At 38.3% G+C, this 16,469-nt stretch overlaps 1 protein-coding gene across 3 annotated transcripts in view; it reads right to left on the reverse strand.

Annotated features, from left to right (window-relative positions):
• LOC131152044 (fanconi-associated nuclease 1 homolog) overlaps window positions 1–16,469 on the reverse strand; it is a 71,046-nt gene that overhangs the window by 31,512 nt on the left and 23,065 nt on the right. For all 3 annotated transcript variants that reach the window (XM_058103627.1, XM_058103629.1, XM_058103628.1), the window contains exons 7-8: window positions 2,877–2,951; window positions 2,671–2,789 (exon numbers count right to left, since the gene is read on the reverse strand). In XM_058103627.1, the coding sequence (XP_057959610.1) occupies window positions 2,671–2,789; window positions 2,877–2,951 (194 nt within the window). The remainder of the gene's footprint in view (window positions 1–2,670; window positions 2,790–2,876; window positions 2,952–16,469) is intronic.

Below are 16,469 nucleotides of genomic sequence, written 5' to 3' on the forward strand. Positions count from 1 at the left end.
ACCCCCCTAGTTAAAAAAAAATCTATTTGACTTCTATTTTGTCCACTTTTAAAGGTTATTAAGTGTTCTTCTGTCTTCTTAAAGCAAGTATTCATTATACTAAAATTATATGATATAACAAAGTCTAAGATCATCTCCCCAAACTCATTTCTGTCTCCATATCCATATTCTCTATGTATCCTCTCATAATTTTTATTATCTCTTCCAATGTGTCCATTCAGATCTCCTCCTATAAATATTTTCTCAGTCCCAAGTATGCCTTGTATAATATTATCCATATCTTCCCAAAATTGTCTCTTAAGATTTTCTACTAAGCCAACTTGAGGAGCATAAGTACTAATGATATTTATTATCTTTTGTCCTAATACCATCTTGATTTTTATAATTCTATCCCTTACTCTAGTTACATCCACAACGCTATCTTTTAAATTTTTGTCTATAATAATGGCTACTCCATTCTTATGTTTTCATTTTCCAGTGTACTAAAGTTTAAATCCTGATTTATCGATTTCTTTAGCTTTCTCCCCCACCCACTTAGTTTCTTGAAGGCAAATTATATTAATTCTTCTTCTAATCATTGTATCCACAATTTCCATGCTTTTACCCGTAAGTGTCCCTATATTCCAAGTTGCTAATCTAATCCTAGTTTCCTGAACTAACGTCTTTACCTACCCACGTCCAGAATGATGCAAGAACCCTCGCATATTTAACACCGTACCCGGACACCGACACGGCGCGTCGCTTCGGGGTAACAACCTAGCCCACCCTCGCCCACTTTTCGCCACACCCGGGTGGTTCAAGTGCAACGCGTCGCTCGTAGGGGATGCTCCAGTAAATATTCGGTAAGGATTCATATCATAGTGATCTAACAAATTTTATGCTAGCTGTCAGCTACCTAACGCAACCCTCCTCCTTTACCCGAGCTTGGGATCGGCTGTGTGTGAAAAAATTAGGACATTAAGTGCATCACATGCGGAGTTAACACATGGTACCATCTATTTCACACAAAAACAATTCAACATGCATATACAAGCTTTCAAGCAGAGTGATCTTCCTTGCATCCCTTTGGTTCTTGGCAAATGGATTTTTTGTCATGTTTCTTTAGAAGACATGGAGCATAATTAGTTGGTGTTACTTTATTAGAGTTGCCTTGAATTTACTTTCTTTTTGTTTAGCTGATCTCCTTTTGTAATGAACAATATCTTGTTCTCCCTGGTTTTTTTCTTCTTTCCATCAAAATCCTTCATCATGGCAGGAATCTTTGATGCTGAAGCAGAAGATAAAGAATTTGCATCCTTTGGTAGAGCGATCCATTGTGTCACTGTTGCCAGAGCAGATTTATGTGGGCATCTTCACAGACCCACACACTTGCTGGAGAGAAACTGTACATTGTCGCAAAAGTATGCCACAGCATCATCGTTGAAAGTGCAGAGCTGTTCCCCACATATTATCATTAAGTTTTTGCCGCCCATTGCCAATGCCGCTCACTGCAAGTTGAAACCCGAGGCTCCATTCACCCAAATCCTATTTCGGCTTGCAAAAGATGACAGGTACAGCCTACCTCTTTCGTTGGAAGAAGACAAGAGCTCACGCCTCATTTCTTGCTTGAAGAAGAAACCCTTCCTTACGAAGCAAAAGGGTTCAAAAAAAGTTCAGACCAGCCGGTTCACTGCTATTAAACTGAACTGGTTCAGGCAAGCCACCAGATCGAACTAATCAGACAGCAGATAAAAACAACACGCGCGCACAGACATCACAAACACAAAATGGCAGTTACCTTTACCTCCACATTGGACAAGATTGATGCTAGGACGAGCAAGCTCGATTCTATGCTTCACACCCCAATATCATTCTTTGATAAAAATTATTGTAAATCTTCCTTTGAGGTTATGAGAGAAGGGGTAGCAGAAATAGTTGTGGAAGCAATTGAAATTGTAGAAACAGTGCATTGAGAGCCTGAGCCTCAACTTGTTGAGGTAGTTGAGGAATCTACTATTGAGATTGAAGGGTCACTGGAAGAAATAACAGATGCTTCAAATTTTAGTTTGATCCTCAACCTGTTCATTTCATCACCCTGTATAAATTTGCCAGCTGTACAATTACATGGCCTCTTCACTCATAAGATCCTATTTCAATTTGAAGGCGGCACATTACAATTGCCTCCTCAAGCATGGTCACAATCTGGGTCCTCTGTCCTTCAGATTTTTAAATTCGAGGTTGAATTCTTTCTAATTGGGGAAGAATGATGCAGCATGCAAACACAAGCTACTTTACTTTCCAAGTTTTTTTGCTATATTTTCATTTGTTTCAAGGGTTTTTTCTTAGGGTCATAAGATCCCAGGATATTATAATTTAGGAAGCAAGATTTTAGGGCATTATTACTTAAGGAACTAGTATTTTAATTTATTTAATTTTCCTAGTAATTTTATCTTCTCAAATTAGTTTGCTTTTCTTCCAAGCATTGTAAGCCTATAATAGGCCCTTATGTGTTAGTTTTAGGAGACTGGAATTGAAACTAAAATTGTTGGACCTTGGTCCTGCATCATAGATATTCGAACAAACTTGCATGCTGGTGTTCTTCCCACTAAAAACAACACGCATACATACACATTCATACATGGTAAAACTAAAAATAATGTAAAATTGATGGAGACAGAAAGAAATGCAAACCTTCTTAAGCGTATATGTAATCTCCTGTAGCTCAGAAACAGTAAGCACATTCAAAACCTCATTTATGTCATCATAATGCAGCTCATTAGTGGATTCAAAGGAAGATATATAACCCGCAGCTGTATTATGACAAAATCAAAAAAGAAAAAGGTCAGAACATTAACTTGAAAAATCAGTGTGAAAATGTACGCAGTAAACTGAATTACCTAAGAGCTCCTTGATTGCTTTCTGAGAATCCAAAATTTCTTGATATGAAATATTAGAGATCCGAAACCATGGACCTGAGATGTAAAAAACAACACGTTAAGATTACTCAGTCCTATGGATGTAAAAGAAATCTCAAATAGCATTAGCTTATGCTGGTAATAAATACCTCAACACCATTTTTATGGCTCCACAACAGTAAAGTTACATAGAGGATTTAAAACCAATCTGAACCAACAACCTCTTCTGATGTATAATTTTACCAGTAGTCACGTTCTATAACTTTCAACATTCCCTTAAATCTGCTCCTACTTTTACTAAATTCATATATATAACTTTTTTCTCCCATCCAACCCTAAAATCTTCAATTATGTAACCCTCCCGTGTTCAGACTTGGAAGCAATCCCAATTCTAGTGCGTAAATATGCACCATAAAACCTCTCCTCAATATGCCCAACAAGTTCATTGGCCCATTAATGCAAAAGATACACTCAACATGACCTTAAAATTATCCCAGAAAATTTGCATTATTCTTCCTCCTCACCTAACTTACCTAATTTATGATACAAATTCTCCCACATCTTAAAATTAGCAGAATTATTTACAGCTCCTGGCCAACTTCAAGTTCAGTCCACCATGTTTCTTTGTGCTGCAACCTACGTAACACTATAAAATTTTCTCCCCTACAGTTGCATTTAATTAATCCATCCATATAACATGCAAGCCAAATAGTGCACCAGGGAGGAGGAGTGAGCTAGTAACTATAAGCAGCAGTAGAAAGGGGTAGGGGTAAACCTAAAGTAATTTGGAATGAGATAGTGAGGATTTAATAGCCCTTAAATTATTAGAGGAAAATGTATACATTCGTGCAAATTGGTGGAAAAGGATTCATGTAGTCGACCCTACCTAGTGGGACTTAAGGCTTGGTTTGTTGTTGTAGACTTGTAGTACATATTCTCAACACAAAATTAAATCCATTCATCTAATACAACTTACGGAGCATGCTCTTCTATTACTTGCTTTACACAGGTTACATATTTCATACTTTTTATCCAGGAAAATCTCTATGACAATCTTATTTATGTCTTCAATAACACTAAAGTTGCACCTTGTATTTCCCTAATTTTATCTCCCAATTAAGTCATAAAAAATCTATATTAACTTTTCTTTTAATCATCATGTCTATCAGCTACATCCATAAAACTATGTCATAAATTTCAATTACCAGAGCAAAGCCTACACATGTAAATAAACTTCACTGGCACTTACCCACAATGTGAGAGCCCTTATCACAATTTCAATCAATAACAAGGGCGATCAATATCATTGAATCCCCTAATTAACCGTACTCATTTGTAAAATAATTCTAGGGCCCATATAGCACATCATTTTTAAGGTTGTCTTTAATTAAGTCAAATGGGGCAGGAATCCAAAAGCAATAGAAATAATTATAACAAGTGGAACATTCCTTTGTTTGATAGTCAACATAAGGATTGTCCTAAAAGTGGAAAGACTATCCCGTTCCAATGTATGCATTACATGTCATATCTTAGAATGGAACTGATTTTGAGATGAATTTCTCAAAGAACCACCTGTGCATGGTGGTGATAGGAGCTAAGCACGGATGTGGTGACACTAACATAATGTGATGTTGATAGCCATTGACCCTACTTTACTACAATTAAGATTATAGATAATACATCACCACCAAAAACCATTATTAATAACTACTACTTACGTATTATGTACAATAGCTAGCATTTTGTGTACCATGTATTATGTACATTGTTGTGATAATTTGACTACGGAAGATTGGATTGGATGCTAATATTGGCACTAAAATTATCCGTGGGAGTCCTTGGAAACCCATTTCACAAAATTTTCCTTGTTCTTTTCCTTTGTCAAATACAAAGTGGGAGAGGGGCCTCGAGTCTTGTTGGATATTTTTTGGTTGGGGGATCCTTCTTTTTGCGCTACTTCCTTGCATATGTTGTTTTTCTACTCTTCATAATGCTCCTAATTCTCATTTCTTCACCGTTGAAGGGAATTTGGTTTCTTAGAATTTCATTTTCATAGAATCTTAATGATAAAAGAGGTTTTCTTGATTAATTTTCATTTTCATTTCGAATTGGGGGAGATATGTCGTGGAGGACAAAGAGCTGGTTATCTAGGATTAAAGGGTCTAATAAGAGTGGGGTGCCATGGTTTCGATTTTATTGTAATTAATCATACCCATTTGTAACATAACAAGGATGATCATCATGATTAATATCATTGAATCCCCCAACTAATCAATGGTTGGGCTTGTTTTGTCTGACTAAGTCTGTTAATGAGAAATCTAAAAGGACAGCCAATTTGTGGGTTAAGAAGGGGATAATAAGCCTAGCAGATGGGAATAAGAGGTTTTCACACTAGAGAGTTGACATTTCAAAGTTGAAGTTTGTGGAATGCTCGGATACCACTTGTCGGCCCGGGAGTATATAGAGTCAAAGTGGGGGTAAATGGACTCTTTCGCGTATTTTGGGCTTTCTCTACAAGATAAAATTCTTGGCAAGATTCAAGCAATTATATCACAATATAAGCAAAGTAAATCAAGCACAAGACAAATAATAAAGAGTAGGGTAGGGAAGCTTGACACCGGTATTTTAATGTGGTTCGGCACCAAGCCTACGTCCACGCCTTGAGACCAACTCAAGGATTCCACAATCCACTAAGAAACTCCTTAACCGGCAGAGAAGCCTTTCAACTCGGGAACAAATCCCTACCACTCACTAAGAGCCTTCACTCGAGAACAAATCCCTACCACTCACCAAGAAGCCTTGCAAATACGGTTCACAAAGAACCTTCACCAATTGGTTCACAAAGAACCTTTTACAACAAGATGTGTATACAAAGAAATGTTCCTCAAATGAGCTAATATCAAATACAATACAATCCTCACACTATTCTCTCAAGGAATGATTCAAGCAAGATTAGAGAGCAAAGATTGAGCACTTGTGATGATAAACAAAGATGCAAAGTGCCTAGGTTTTGTATTCAAAGATGTTTTTCACTATAAACTTGTAAAATCACCAAAACCATTCCTAAACAAGTCTAAGAACTCGTATTTATAGTCAAAAACCCAAGCTAGCCGTAATGTAGCCATTGGGAGTGAATCCCAAAAGAAACTAGCCGTTGTTGTTCAGTTCACAATCTTAATCGTCGACGAGTCTACCCCAATCGTCGACGAGTCACCCTCAGTCATTGAAAAATCATGTCGTTTTGTCGACGAGTCATCTAGGCTGAAAACTCATTTTGGCTACTGGAAAAATTCGTCAACGACTCAAAACCATTCGTCGACGAGTCATGCTCATTCATCGACAATTCGACCCTATTCGTCGACGATTGACCTGGGCAGAAACTCAATCAGGCTTACTGGTTTAATTAGTCAACGACTACATCCCATTAGTCAACGAATGCCCTATTTTTTCATACCAAAAAGCCTTTTTATGACTTAGAACATTCTTAGACAAAAGTATATCAAAGATATTAAGTCAAATGAAGATTAATACTTGTCCAAATAAGTTTCTCCCTGAATATAAGATATCTTGTTTATGAAAACACATTTGAAAGCTCATTTAGATATCTTATATGCTTTTATGTCCTTTATAAAAATATTCTTTTGACTTTCTTGAGGCTTTAGGACAAAAAGCTTGTTTAACAAAACCGGGACTAAGTATGCAAATGTTCATAATACCAAGATGTTTAAAAACTTTTCCCTAATAAAAACATATTTTGAGTATAGGATGATTTTGACAAACTCTTTGATTTATCTTTGAAAACTATGAAAGTTGAGTTTGTGACTTTAGTGAAAATTTTATACACTCATGTGTCCTAGTATGCACGTGCATTTTGCTCAACTCTTGCTCAAAAATTGTGCGAGAAACAAAACCACAAGAGTTACAGAATAAACTACCTCAAACACACCCCATTACATATAATTATACAATAAGCTTCCTTTTGTTGTGCTTGAGTTCTTCCGAATGAGTGTCCATCTGATCTTTCCTTATTCGAACATCTACTTGGTCCGATCTTTGCCTTTGATTCAATACTTCATGAATTTCTCACTTGTAGATGTACTAAACATGATCTGCAAAGATAGAAAACACTAGGAACAACATATAGGTTAATATCACCAAAACAGATTAAACATGATTATGTAGCCACCACGGCTAACAATCTCTCCCTTTTTTATGATGTCTAACCTATTAAGAATTTACTTAATCTTTACATTTGAGTTTGACTTACCACAGCTTATTATGCAAAGATAAGTTTACCTACAACCACTAATGGGATGTTATCATCAAAATAAGACAATTAAGCTCATGTAGCCACCAAGGCTAACACAAAGCCAAAGCAAAGAGATGAGAAAAAGACAGAAAGGCTTTTGACTGGAGATATTAATTTAAATTTCAATCTTTTGCCGGAAAAAGTCAGATTGTGGGTGTTTGATGAGGATGAACTTGCTAAAACGCTGGCCTTAGCCATAAATTGAAAACTGTGGGACACATTGCTGCAAAAAAAACCTGCGATTGATATAGGGAACAATGGGAAGAATCCAAATGTTACAGAAGCTGGTAATGAAGATTACGAGTTTGAGAGTACAAGTGAGTTGAATAGGGACTAATTATTGAACAAATATTGATGGAGAATGGGTCAAATGACGAAGACAGTTAAACTGATGATGTCATAAAAAACGCTGCATCATGTTTGAGCTTAGTAAGTTTAGGGAAGTGCTTCCTTTTTGAGCAACAAGAGAAAAGAATGATGGACCCAGGAGGACCTCTGAGAATGTTCAGATTGGTGTTCATCATTCAAAGGGAATTATTGACCAGTAGGAGGCTATAGTTGAGAAAGGAACTTTGGCTGCATCCCATATAATGACGTCCTCTTGTCTGCTTCAAATTTTGATGGGTTTCATAATAAAAACGTAGGGTGCTACACAGTGGCACCTCATAAGCAGGGAAGTTCAAAGTTCAATAAATGTGTCCTTCCAATTCCAAGAACTTTCTCAAACTTATCTTAACATACTTTGTGCCAGAGGGGAGGTTACTAACGAAGTAAGGGTCATTTCTATTAGCCTTTTTGGGGGTCAAAGAGATGAGCAAAATCCTCAAGATCTCTTGGAGGGAATGGGTTTGAAGTTAGTTAGTCCTGTAGGGCAGGAAATTTAAGTTGCTGTGTCTCCTTAGTAGTGTGTGTGACTAGTTTCAGCAGTTAATTAGTGTTACTGCTGTGTCTCATTGCTGTGTTACTAAGCATGATTTTGTGCATGAGTAAGGTTAATATGGCCATTGTCATGTTCTTGGCATATATTCTAAATAGGGGAGAGACCTATCATTGTGATTGGGTCTTCCAATTTACCCAAACTTCAAGATGAACCGTGGTTGCCAGGAGGTCCTGGGTTATAGTCTTGTTGCCATGTTTATTGTTTGTTAAAAATTAAACTATTCCCCAAACTGGGTGCTATTTATCATTTGTTTATCTCTCCACAACCAATCGGGCTGCACGTGTGAGGGAGTGCTAAGGCTTGATATACATTGTTGAACCACAACCTAACAACTTAAGTGTTTAGGTAAAGTGATAAGTGCTGATTTATTCAATAAAGCCTTGAAAGATGAGCAGGTTAAATTCCTTTGTAACTAGCTGAAGAGCATATGATATCTATGCTCCAGCTTGAGGGCGAGTGTTGCTAGTTACTGTAGTTATTTAGAGTGATTGATGTGTGTTATTGCTGTGCTGGTAATTGTGAGCTAGTAAGCATAATATGGTCATCATTATGTACTTGGCATATATTATAAATGGAGGGAGAGACTTATCATTATGATTAGGTCTTCCAATTTACCCAGAACTTCAGAAGTATGAGAGGGGAAAAAACAGAGCTCAGAAAGAGTTAAAAAAATTTGAGACATCTATCAATAAAGGGGAGGGGAAAGGCAGAGGCGAAGGGGAGAAACTGGTCTTTCAAAAGCTCTCCTGTTTCTTTCATTCCAACTGCCCAAAAATAGCAAGGGAGATGAGGGAAAGATCCTTTTCTTCTATCCTTATTGGAGCAGATCCCTTTCTAAGCCCTGTAACTCTCCCTCCACAGTTCCTGCAGTGACCCACTTCTGCTTGATCATGGAAATGGCCAAGCTCAGAAATTTCTAGTCCAAAAGCAGTGCAAAAGAATGTGCTCTGCAGTTTATAGCTTGCTCCTGACATAAGAAGCATCTATTAAGGAGGTAAGCCCTTTTCTGGACGTTGTTAATGGTAAGAATCTTCCTGAGAGTTGCCTCCCATGTGAAAAAACCAACCTTTGTGGGGGCTGCAGTTTTCCAAGTGAGTTTCCGAGGGAAATTGCTGCTGTTTTATGACGGAGATATAAGATGTATGGATCTGAACGTAAAGTTCCCATCCTTGTCCAGGTGTACTTGGGTTCATTGGTTGTTGTCTGGTGCTGGATTTTATAGAGACTGCTGTAGAATTCTGTCAGATTATCAATCTCCCAGACAAAGGCATCCTAACTGTTAAAGCTTGATATATTGTCGGCCCACAACCTTAACAGCATTAGCTTTTAGGTGAAGTGGTAATCTAACATAGTATCGAAGCTGGTTACCTGGAGGTCCCGAATTCTGGTCTCATTGCCCGCATTTATTGCATAGCGTTTAAAAAAATTATTGTATTTGCTGTAATGAGTGCTATTTATTATGTGTTTTATCTCTCCATGTGCTATTGGGCTGCATGTGCAGTGGAGTGTTAAAAGCTTAATACGCATTGTTAGCCCACAACCTCAACAGCTTAAGCTTTTAGGTAAAGTGGTAATCTAACACTAATGAAAGGAATATTCTGGAACATGTCCTGATTAGGGAGCTCAAAGTGCTGACTAACAAGGGCATCTTTTTCACAAGCCAGCCTGAAGATAAGAACGGTATTTAGTGCTGACCTGGGACTTGTCAGACCAGATACAATGCCAAAAGAACACTTCCTCCCCATTCCGCACTTGAAAATAAGAGAGAAAAGAATTTATCCCATCCTCTCCTTATGGATCTCCAAACACCTGTACCGTGGGCTCCATTAAACTCTTTTGAGGCCCAGCCATTATGGTGGAGATTGTATTTGGCATAAATGAATTCCCTCCAGAAATGACTTCCCTCCAGGAACAGAGGTCTTATTAAGGGCCTTAATTGTTTGGGAATCCAGGGTACAAAAGGCAGACCGCTAATGGAGAACTTTAGATCCTTGTATTGTAGCTGAATCTTTAGAAATTAGGAATTTTATTTTAGTTGGAAAACTTCTGATTATTTAAGAAAATTAGTTAATTTAGGATTATTTTGTATATTTTATAGTTAATTTAGGGTTATTTGTATTGGACAGTTACTATTTGAATTCAGAACAGGTTCTCTCTCTTGTGCAGCCCTTTCCCTCTTCACTTCTTCTTCATCCTCCTTTCCTCTTCTTCCTTTTCCTTCTTCCCTTCTCCTCTCTCTGTTTCTCTCTCTGTTCTATTTCCATTTCCTGTTCTGTCCCGAAACATATCCTCCTCTTCTCTCTTCTTTCTTTTTCTCTTTTTCCCTGTTTCTCTCCCCTGATTCACTCTCTCTGTTTCTATTTCTTACTGTCCTACATTAGTAAGTTTGTAGAGTCGATTTTTAAAGCGACTTTTTTCCTCTATCTGTGCTAGATGAAGTTTGAGGGAGGTGTCAATGGTGGTTTTCTTCTATGGACCTACTAGACCCAATATTCATACTTTTCAGAGTTATAAGCTGTTTTTGGGTTTTGTTAACCTAGTGGATTGTTGTGGGGGATTTCAATATTGCTAGATTTCTTAGTGAGAAAAGAGGGGATGCCCAGTTTTCCTCTAGTATGAAGAAGTTCAATTGTTTCATTAGGGACTGTGGGTTAAGAGGCATTCCATTGGAGAGTGCTATGTTTTCCTGGTCTATTGGAGAAAAGAGGGCAGAACTTTCTATGAACAGGTTGGTTCGAGATTTTTAGACAAAATTGTCATAAGAGGTCTGGTGAGACATGGTATTCTTGGATGAGAGACTTTGTCCAATGCACCTTTTTTGGTGATCATTAATGGGGAGGCAATCCTAGTTTAGGTCCTTGAGGGGGGTGAGGCAAGGAGATCCACTATCTCCTTTCTTCTTTGTCCTAGTGGTGGATGCATTGAGTATATTAGATAGAGTCATGAATAGGGGATTCTTGAGATGTATCCATGTGGGGATGGAGTGGTGTGGTGTCCCATTTCCAATTTGACCACGACACTATTGTCTTCTTAGATGATATTACAGTCTTAACATTCTCACTATTTTCAAGATCATTTAGAGGATATCTAGTCTTAGGATAAATTTAGGGAAGAGTGGAGATCGAGCTAGTAACCTGAGTCATAATAAGATGTTGCAGCTTACTTCTTTAGAAGATTGTCGTTTATTAGATTGACCTTTTGTTTGCCTTGGCGCCCCTCTAGGGGATAATTTATGTTCTTTAGCTTTTGGGGATCAAGTGGTGGCAAAGGTAGCCAAGCGTTTAAATGGGTGGAAGGGTTCACTTGTCACTATAGGTGGGCGCATCATCCTAATTCGCACTTTTTTTTTCTTTTGTTCTTTTTTTTTGGTAAAAGAGGGCGGCACCTCCTAACTTTATCCTAATTCGCACTTGTCTATCTTTTATCCCTGTGTATTTTTTCGTCTAACAAGATTAAGAAGGTTTTTTTGACTCAAAAATGTCTCTCTTGCTTGCTCTTTCCTCTTCCTTTTCTGTGGTTCTGATCAAAGGTATAGATACTGAGTAGATTCTCCTGAAGTCTGTGTGAATCAAAAGCCTGCATTTAGAACATGTTGGGGAAGGAGGTTTTGCTCATTTAGAGGAGAGATCCTGAGTTAGATTACTGGCTGCAAATGGTTGCAGGATTTGTCTTTGATTTTCTACTTGAGCATTTCACTCATTACAAAAGATTTAGAAAAACTCATTTTGGGTGGTGATTGGAATGCAGTGCAAAGTTTTAACAGCAAGAGGTGCTCTATCTTCATTTCAATAAGTTTGAAAGGGGAGAGATGGCTTAGTTTTTGTGCAGCTTTGGAGTTGATGGGAGGTATGAAGAAAGTTCCGAACCTCAAGAGTGAGGTTGGGAATAAGACTTTACAACAGAGATGGAAGAATGTGGTGATAGGGGGTTCATTGCCAAAGTTCCAGCAGAGTGGGTGGCAGTGCGGCACCTGTGGGTGTGTGGCGCAATCGCTAGTGGATGTGGGGCGGCTGCTAGTGCTTTGATACAATTATGGTTTGTAACATGGAGAGGGCTAAAGTTTAAGAGTCCAAGCACGAGGGAGGGGTGTCACAGGCCAAACACTTCACACATAGTGAAGGGTTGTGCGGCACATAGCACACTGCTTGCTAGATAGCCGAAAGTAACCGTGGTTTCACCACGTAAACAAATTCACAACCATGAATACTAATGCGAACTCCAATCGACAAGCGTTGAGACCCAACAATCAATATTGGAATACTTACCAAATGATGCGAATTCCAATCGACATGCGTTGAGACCCAACAATCAATATTGGAATACTTGCCAAATGATGCGAAGCTCAACCGACATGCATTGAAACCCAACAATCAATATTGGAATAGTTGTCCAATGATGCAAACCTCAACCGACACGCATTGAAACCCAACGATCAATATTAGAATACTTGCCCAAGAGAGCTAAAATTCATATTATGGATAGAAAACCCCGACCCAAAGTTTATAAATGAAACACGAACCGAAGGTATAAAGTAACAAACCTTGACCCAATGATTATAATTAAATCACAAACCGAAGGTATAAAGTAACAAACCTCGACCCAATGATTACAATTAAATCACGAACCAAAGGTATAAAATTTTGAACGCCACAAGGAAGAATCCTTGATAAGTTCACAAGTTCTCTGAAGAACCAATAGAAGAAACAAAACCTCACATTTGTTTTCAATGTTCTTTTTTTTAGAATGTGGCTACAAGTCTATTTATAAACCCCTCCAATTAAATTCAAATTCAAATTCAAATTCAAATTACGGAACTCTAAACACCTATAACTAATACACATAAAATATGCCCACATGCCTATACTTATTGAAATAAAAAGTCTACACTCACCTATAACTAATACACATTAAATAGGCCCACATGCCTATACTTATTGAAATAAAAAGTTTACACTAAACACTAGGCTATAACGTCCCCCGCTGTAGTGGATTGCACCAATCCTTGCATTGTTTACTTGATCTTCTTAGCTCTTGATCTTGTGATTGGCACATCTGGAACTTGCAATGGATCCTTTAATGGTGCTTGTCGATTCTCATCAAATACAAAATAAGCAAAAGTAGTAAACAAGCATGTATGTAAACACAAATTATGCAGTAAACCGCAAATCAATGTAATTCATTATTCACACATTTGTAGGCAACATGTGTTTAACAAGGGAGGAAAGTAGGCTAAACATGTTTATGATAACAAGTAAGTTTTACAATAATCAATGAACACTCACCCTTCCCTAAAGAGCTTTCTATGAGATTCTAACTCCGCACTAAGAAACATCAATGTGATTAAGGAGTCGTACTCACTATTTTCATTAAGGTGATATCTTACTCAAAAGAATAAAATCTACACTAGTATTTACATAATGATTACGCATCCTATGTGCACAAGACAAACGGTCACAGGCAAGCATAGTGCCCTAAACAAGCTTGGCTCATGATGTTCTCCCCTACTTGCATGGTCAACATCCTTATAGACTTAAACACAAGGCACTCTTCAACTTTGTCCACAACTAGTTCCATGTTTTCCGCTGATATTAGCAGACTTTTTATCTCTAAGGCCCTTCCACTCTCTAAGAACTCGTGCCACTTCTTCCTTGATGATGTGAACTCTCTATCTGCAAGGAGAACTTCAACTTCTAGTTTATCAAATTGCAAGGTCTAGTAGATCGACTTTGGGTTGGATCTTCAGTGTCGATGATGAATGACTTAAGGAGAACACTGGATACACCTTTATCCAAGCTATAGGATCGACCTTGCAAAAGGCTTCCCGACTTTGGTGAAGATGGGGACTTCATATTTGCAAAGTAGTCTCCTATCATGACCTTGTGAAGACTTCATATATTTTGGATGGAACTTAGCAAGCACGAAGTCACCCACATTTAACTACAACAGTCTTCACCCTTGATATACCTACTTCTTTATCTGCTTTTTGAAGCTTTCTCTAGGCAGACTTGGGCAATCTCCCAACTTTGTCTCCATTTTTTGGTGAAGATGTATGCTTCCGAGCTCTTTTCTCAATACGATTTGTCCATTATGTGAGGTAAGAGTGGCTGCCTATTATAAGCTCAAAAGGACTCTTATTCGTTATTGATCTCTTTTGAGCATTGAAACAAAATCAAGACAAGTCGAGTAGTGACACCCAATTCTCCTAGTTGGTGGTGATGAAATGGTGCATGTACTCCTCTAGTTGCCTAACTCACTACGTGTGTCCAACAATCTCTGGGTGGTAGGACGAAAAGATATCAAGTTTTGTTCCGAGAATTCTCAAAAGTTTTGCTAGAAGTTTTATGTGAATCTAGTGTCTCCATGACTGAAAATGTATTCGGGAAGACACCCAAATACTTCACAATATGCTAGAAGAAGTTTGTGTTGAAGCGAGCGATGTAGTTCAATCTCCTTAGGAACCCTCACACATGCTTCAGCGTGATGGGGTAGTCCTTTGCCAAGTAATACTCTAGTGCTGGTATGAAAATACAATACTTGGAACAACTATCTATAACCAAAATATAGACCCTATATCCGAACTCCAAGCAAGCTGGTGAAGAAGTCAAGTGACACACTTCTTTGGCCTCACTGGTACTTGAAGAGGTTCCAGTAGCCTTGTAGTCTTCTTTTGCTCGACCTTGTTTAGTTAGAAGGTAAGACAAGTCAAGGAATACTCAACCACCCCATCACACGTGTGGCTAGTAGTACCTTTCCATCAATAATGCCAAAGTCTGATGTGATCCTGGGTGGCCTACCTACATGTTTTCTTGACACTCTCGTAACAATGTATTCTTCAAGTCACTAGCTCGAGGCACAAAGAGTTGTGACTGCAATCCATCTTCTAACCAAAATTGGAGCTTTTGGTACTCTTCCACCAACTTGATAAGGTTTTAGGCAACTTGATCCTTACAAAGGTTCTCTTTAATCCATTCCCACATTGTCATGGTAACCTTATTTACTGATAATTGTGTTACCTTTTCGTAAGGCCGCAAGCTCAGCCTTCTTGCTCATTGCATATGCAACTTGATTCATTTTCCCCACATTGCACTTGCATGAAAATCAAACTCTAAAAGGAATTCTTGCTAACAGGCTTTCTTAGGGATAACCTAGCCTATGTAAATAAATAAATGAAAGAAGAGTTATCCGTTTCTCCATGAACTTAAACCCAAGTAGCAATGCTACCACATGTGTAGATAATGAATCATTGCTAGCATCTACCTCCCTTGAGCTATGTACTTCCATGCTTAGCTTAACTAAGCTTACGACTCTTGTACACAACTAGAAGCCTATCCTGTAAAAAGACCCCACCAAGGACATAGTGTGATACATCTATATGTACCTAGAAGGGTTTCATAATGTCTGGAAGAGCAAGTACCTAATCCAGGATCATGCCTTCCTTCAAGTCTTCAAGGCTCCATAATGCTCCACCTTGTTCCACCTATGACCATTCTTCAGCAATTTGGTGAACGAGGTAGTCCTCCTCCAATACCCCGATATGAACTTGCCATAGTAATTAGTGAGTCCAAGAAAGGTACGTAGTTGCTTGAATGTTGTTGGGATATTCCAATCTGGGATAGCTCCCACCTTTTCTATATCCATCTGAATACGATTTTGTTCAACCACATAACAACAACAACAAGCCTTAAGTCCCACTAGGTGAAGTTGACTACATGAATTCTTTTTCTCCAATTCACCCAATCAAGAGCATTTGTTCAACCACATGACCAAAGGAATTTAATACTCCTTTGAGCAAAGAGTGCTTCTCTTTCTTCACATAAAGAAAATGGCAAGTATCACCTTAGTCTCCCTTAAGAATTCCATTCCAAGTATCACTACGAAATCATCTATTGGAATGGTTGTGAAATTCACATGTCCTCCCCATTGTCTAAGATTCGTAGTCACTTGTTTGGCTACTCCTAAAGTATGTTAAGGTACAGAGTTAGCCACTTTCATGCATCCTTGAGTCCTCCAATTTTTTAAGTTGGGTCTCTGTGCTTCCTTCAATGAGACAAAGTTATGAGTAGCCTTGACATCCACCATAGTATGGGTGCTCTTCCTATTGATCTGGAGATCCACCCCTCATCCTCATCCAATTTTTTATCCCCTCTAAGATAAAAGCTTGCGGGGTATTGAGCAATGACTTGTAAATGCAATCAACAACTTTGCGAGGGCCTCATGTGAGAACCACGCCAACTTGCCTTTATCACGGGATGTGTTAAAGACTAAGACGACAAAGCTTCCCTTGAAGTTGAAGCCTTGGTGTCAACTCCCCTACTTATGGGTTTGC

This window comes from Malania oleifera, chromosome 3 (assembly GCF_029873635.1).
Source record: "Malania oleifera isolate guangnan ecotype guangnan chromosome 3, ASM2987363v1, whole genome shotgun sequence".
Classification (NCBI taxonomy): Eukaryota; Viridiplantae; Streptophyta; class Magnoliopsida; order Santalales; family Ximeniaceae; genus Malania; species Malania oleifera.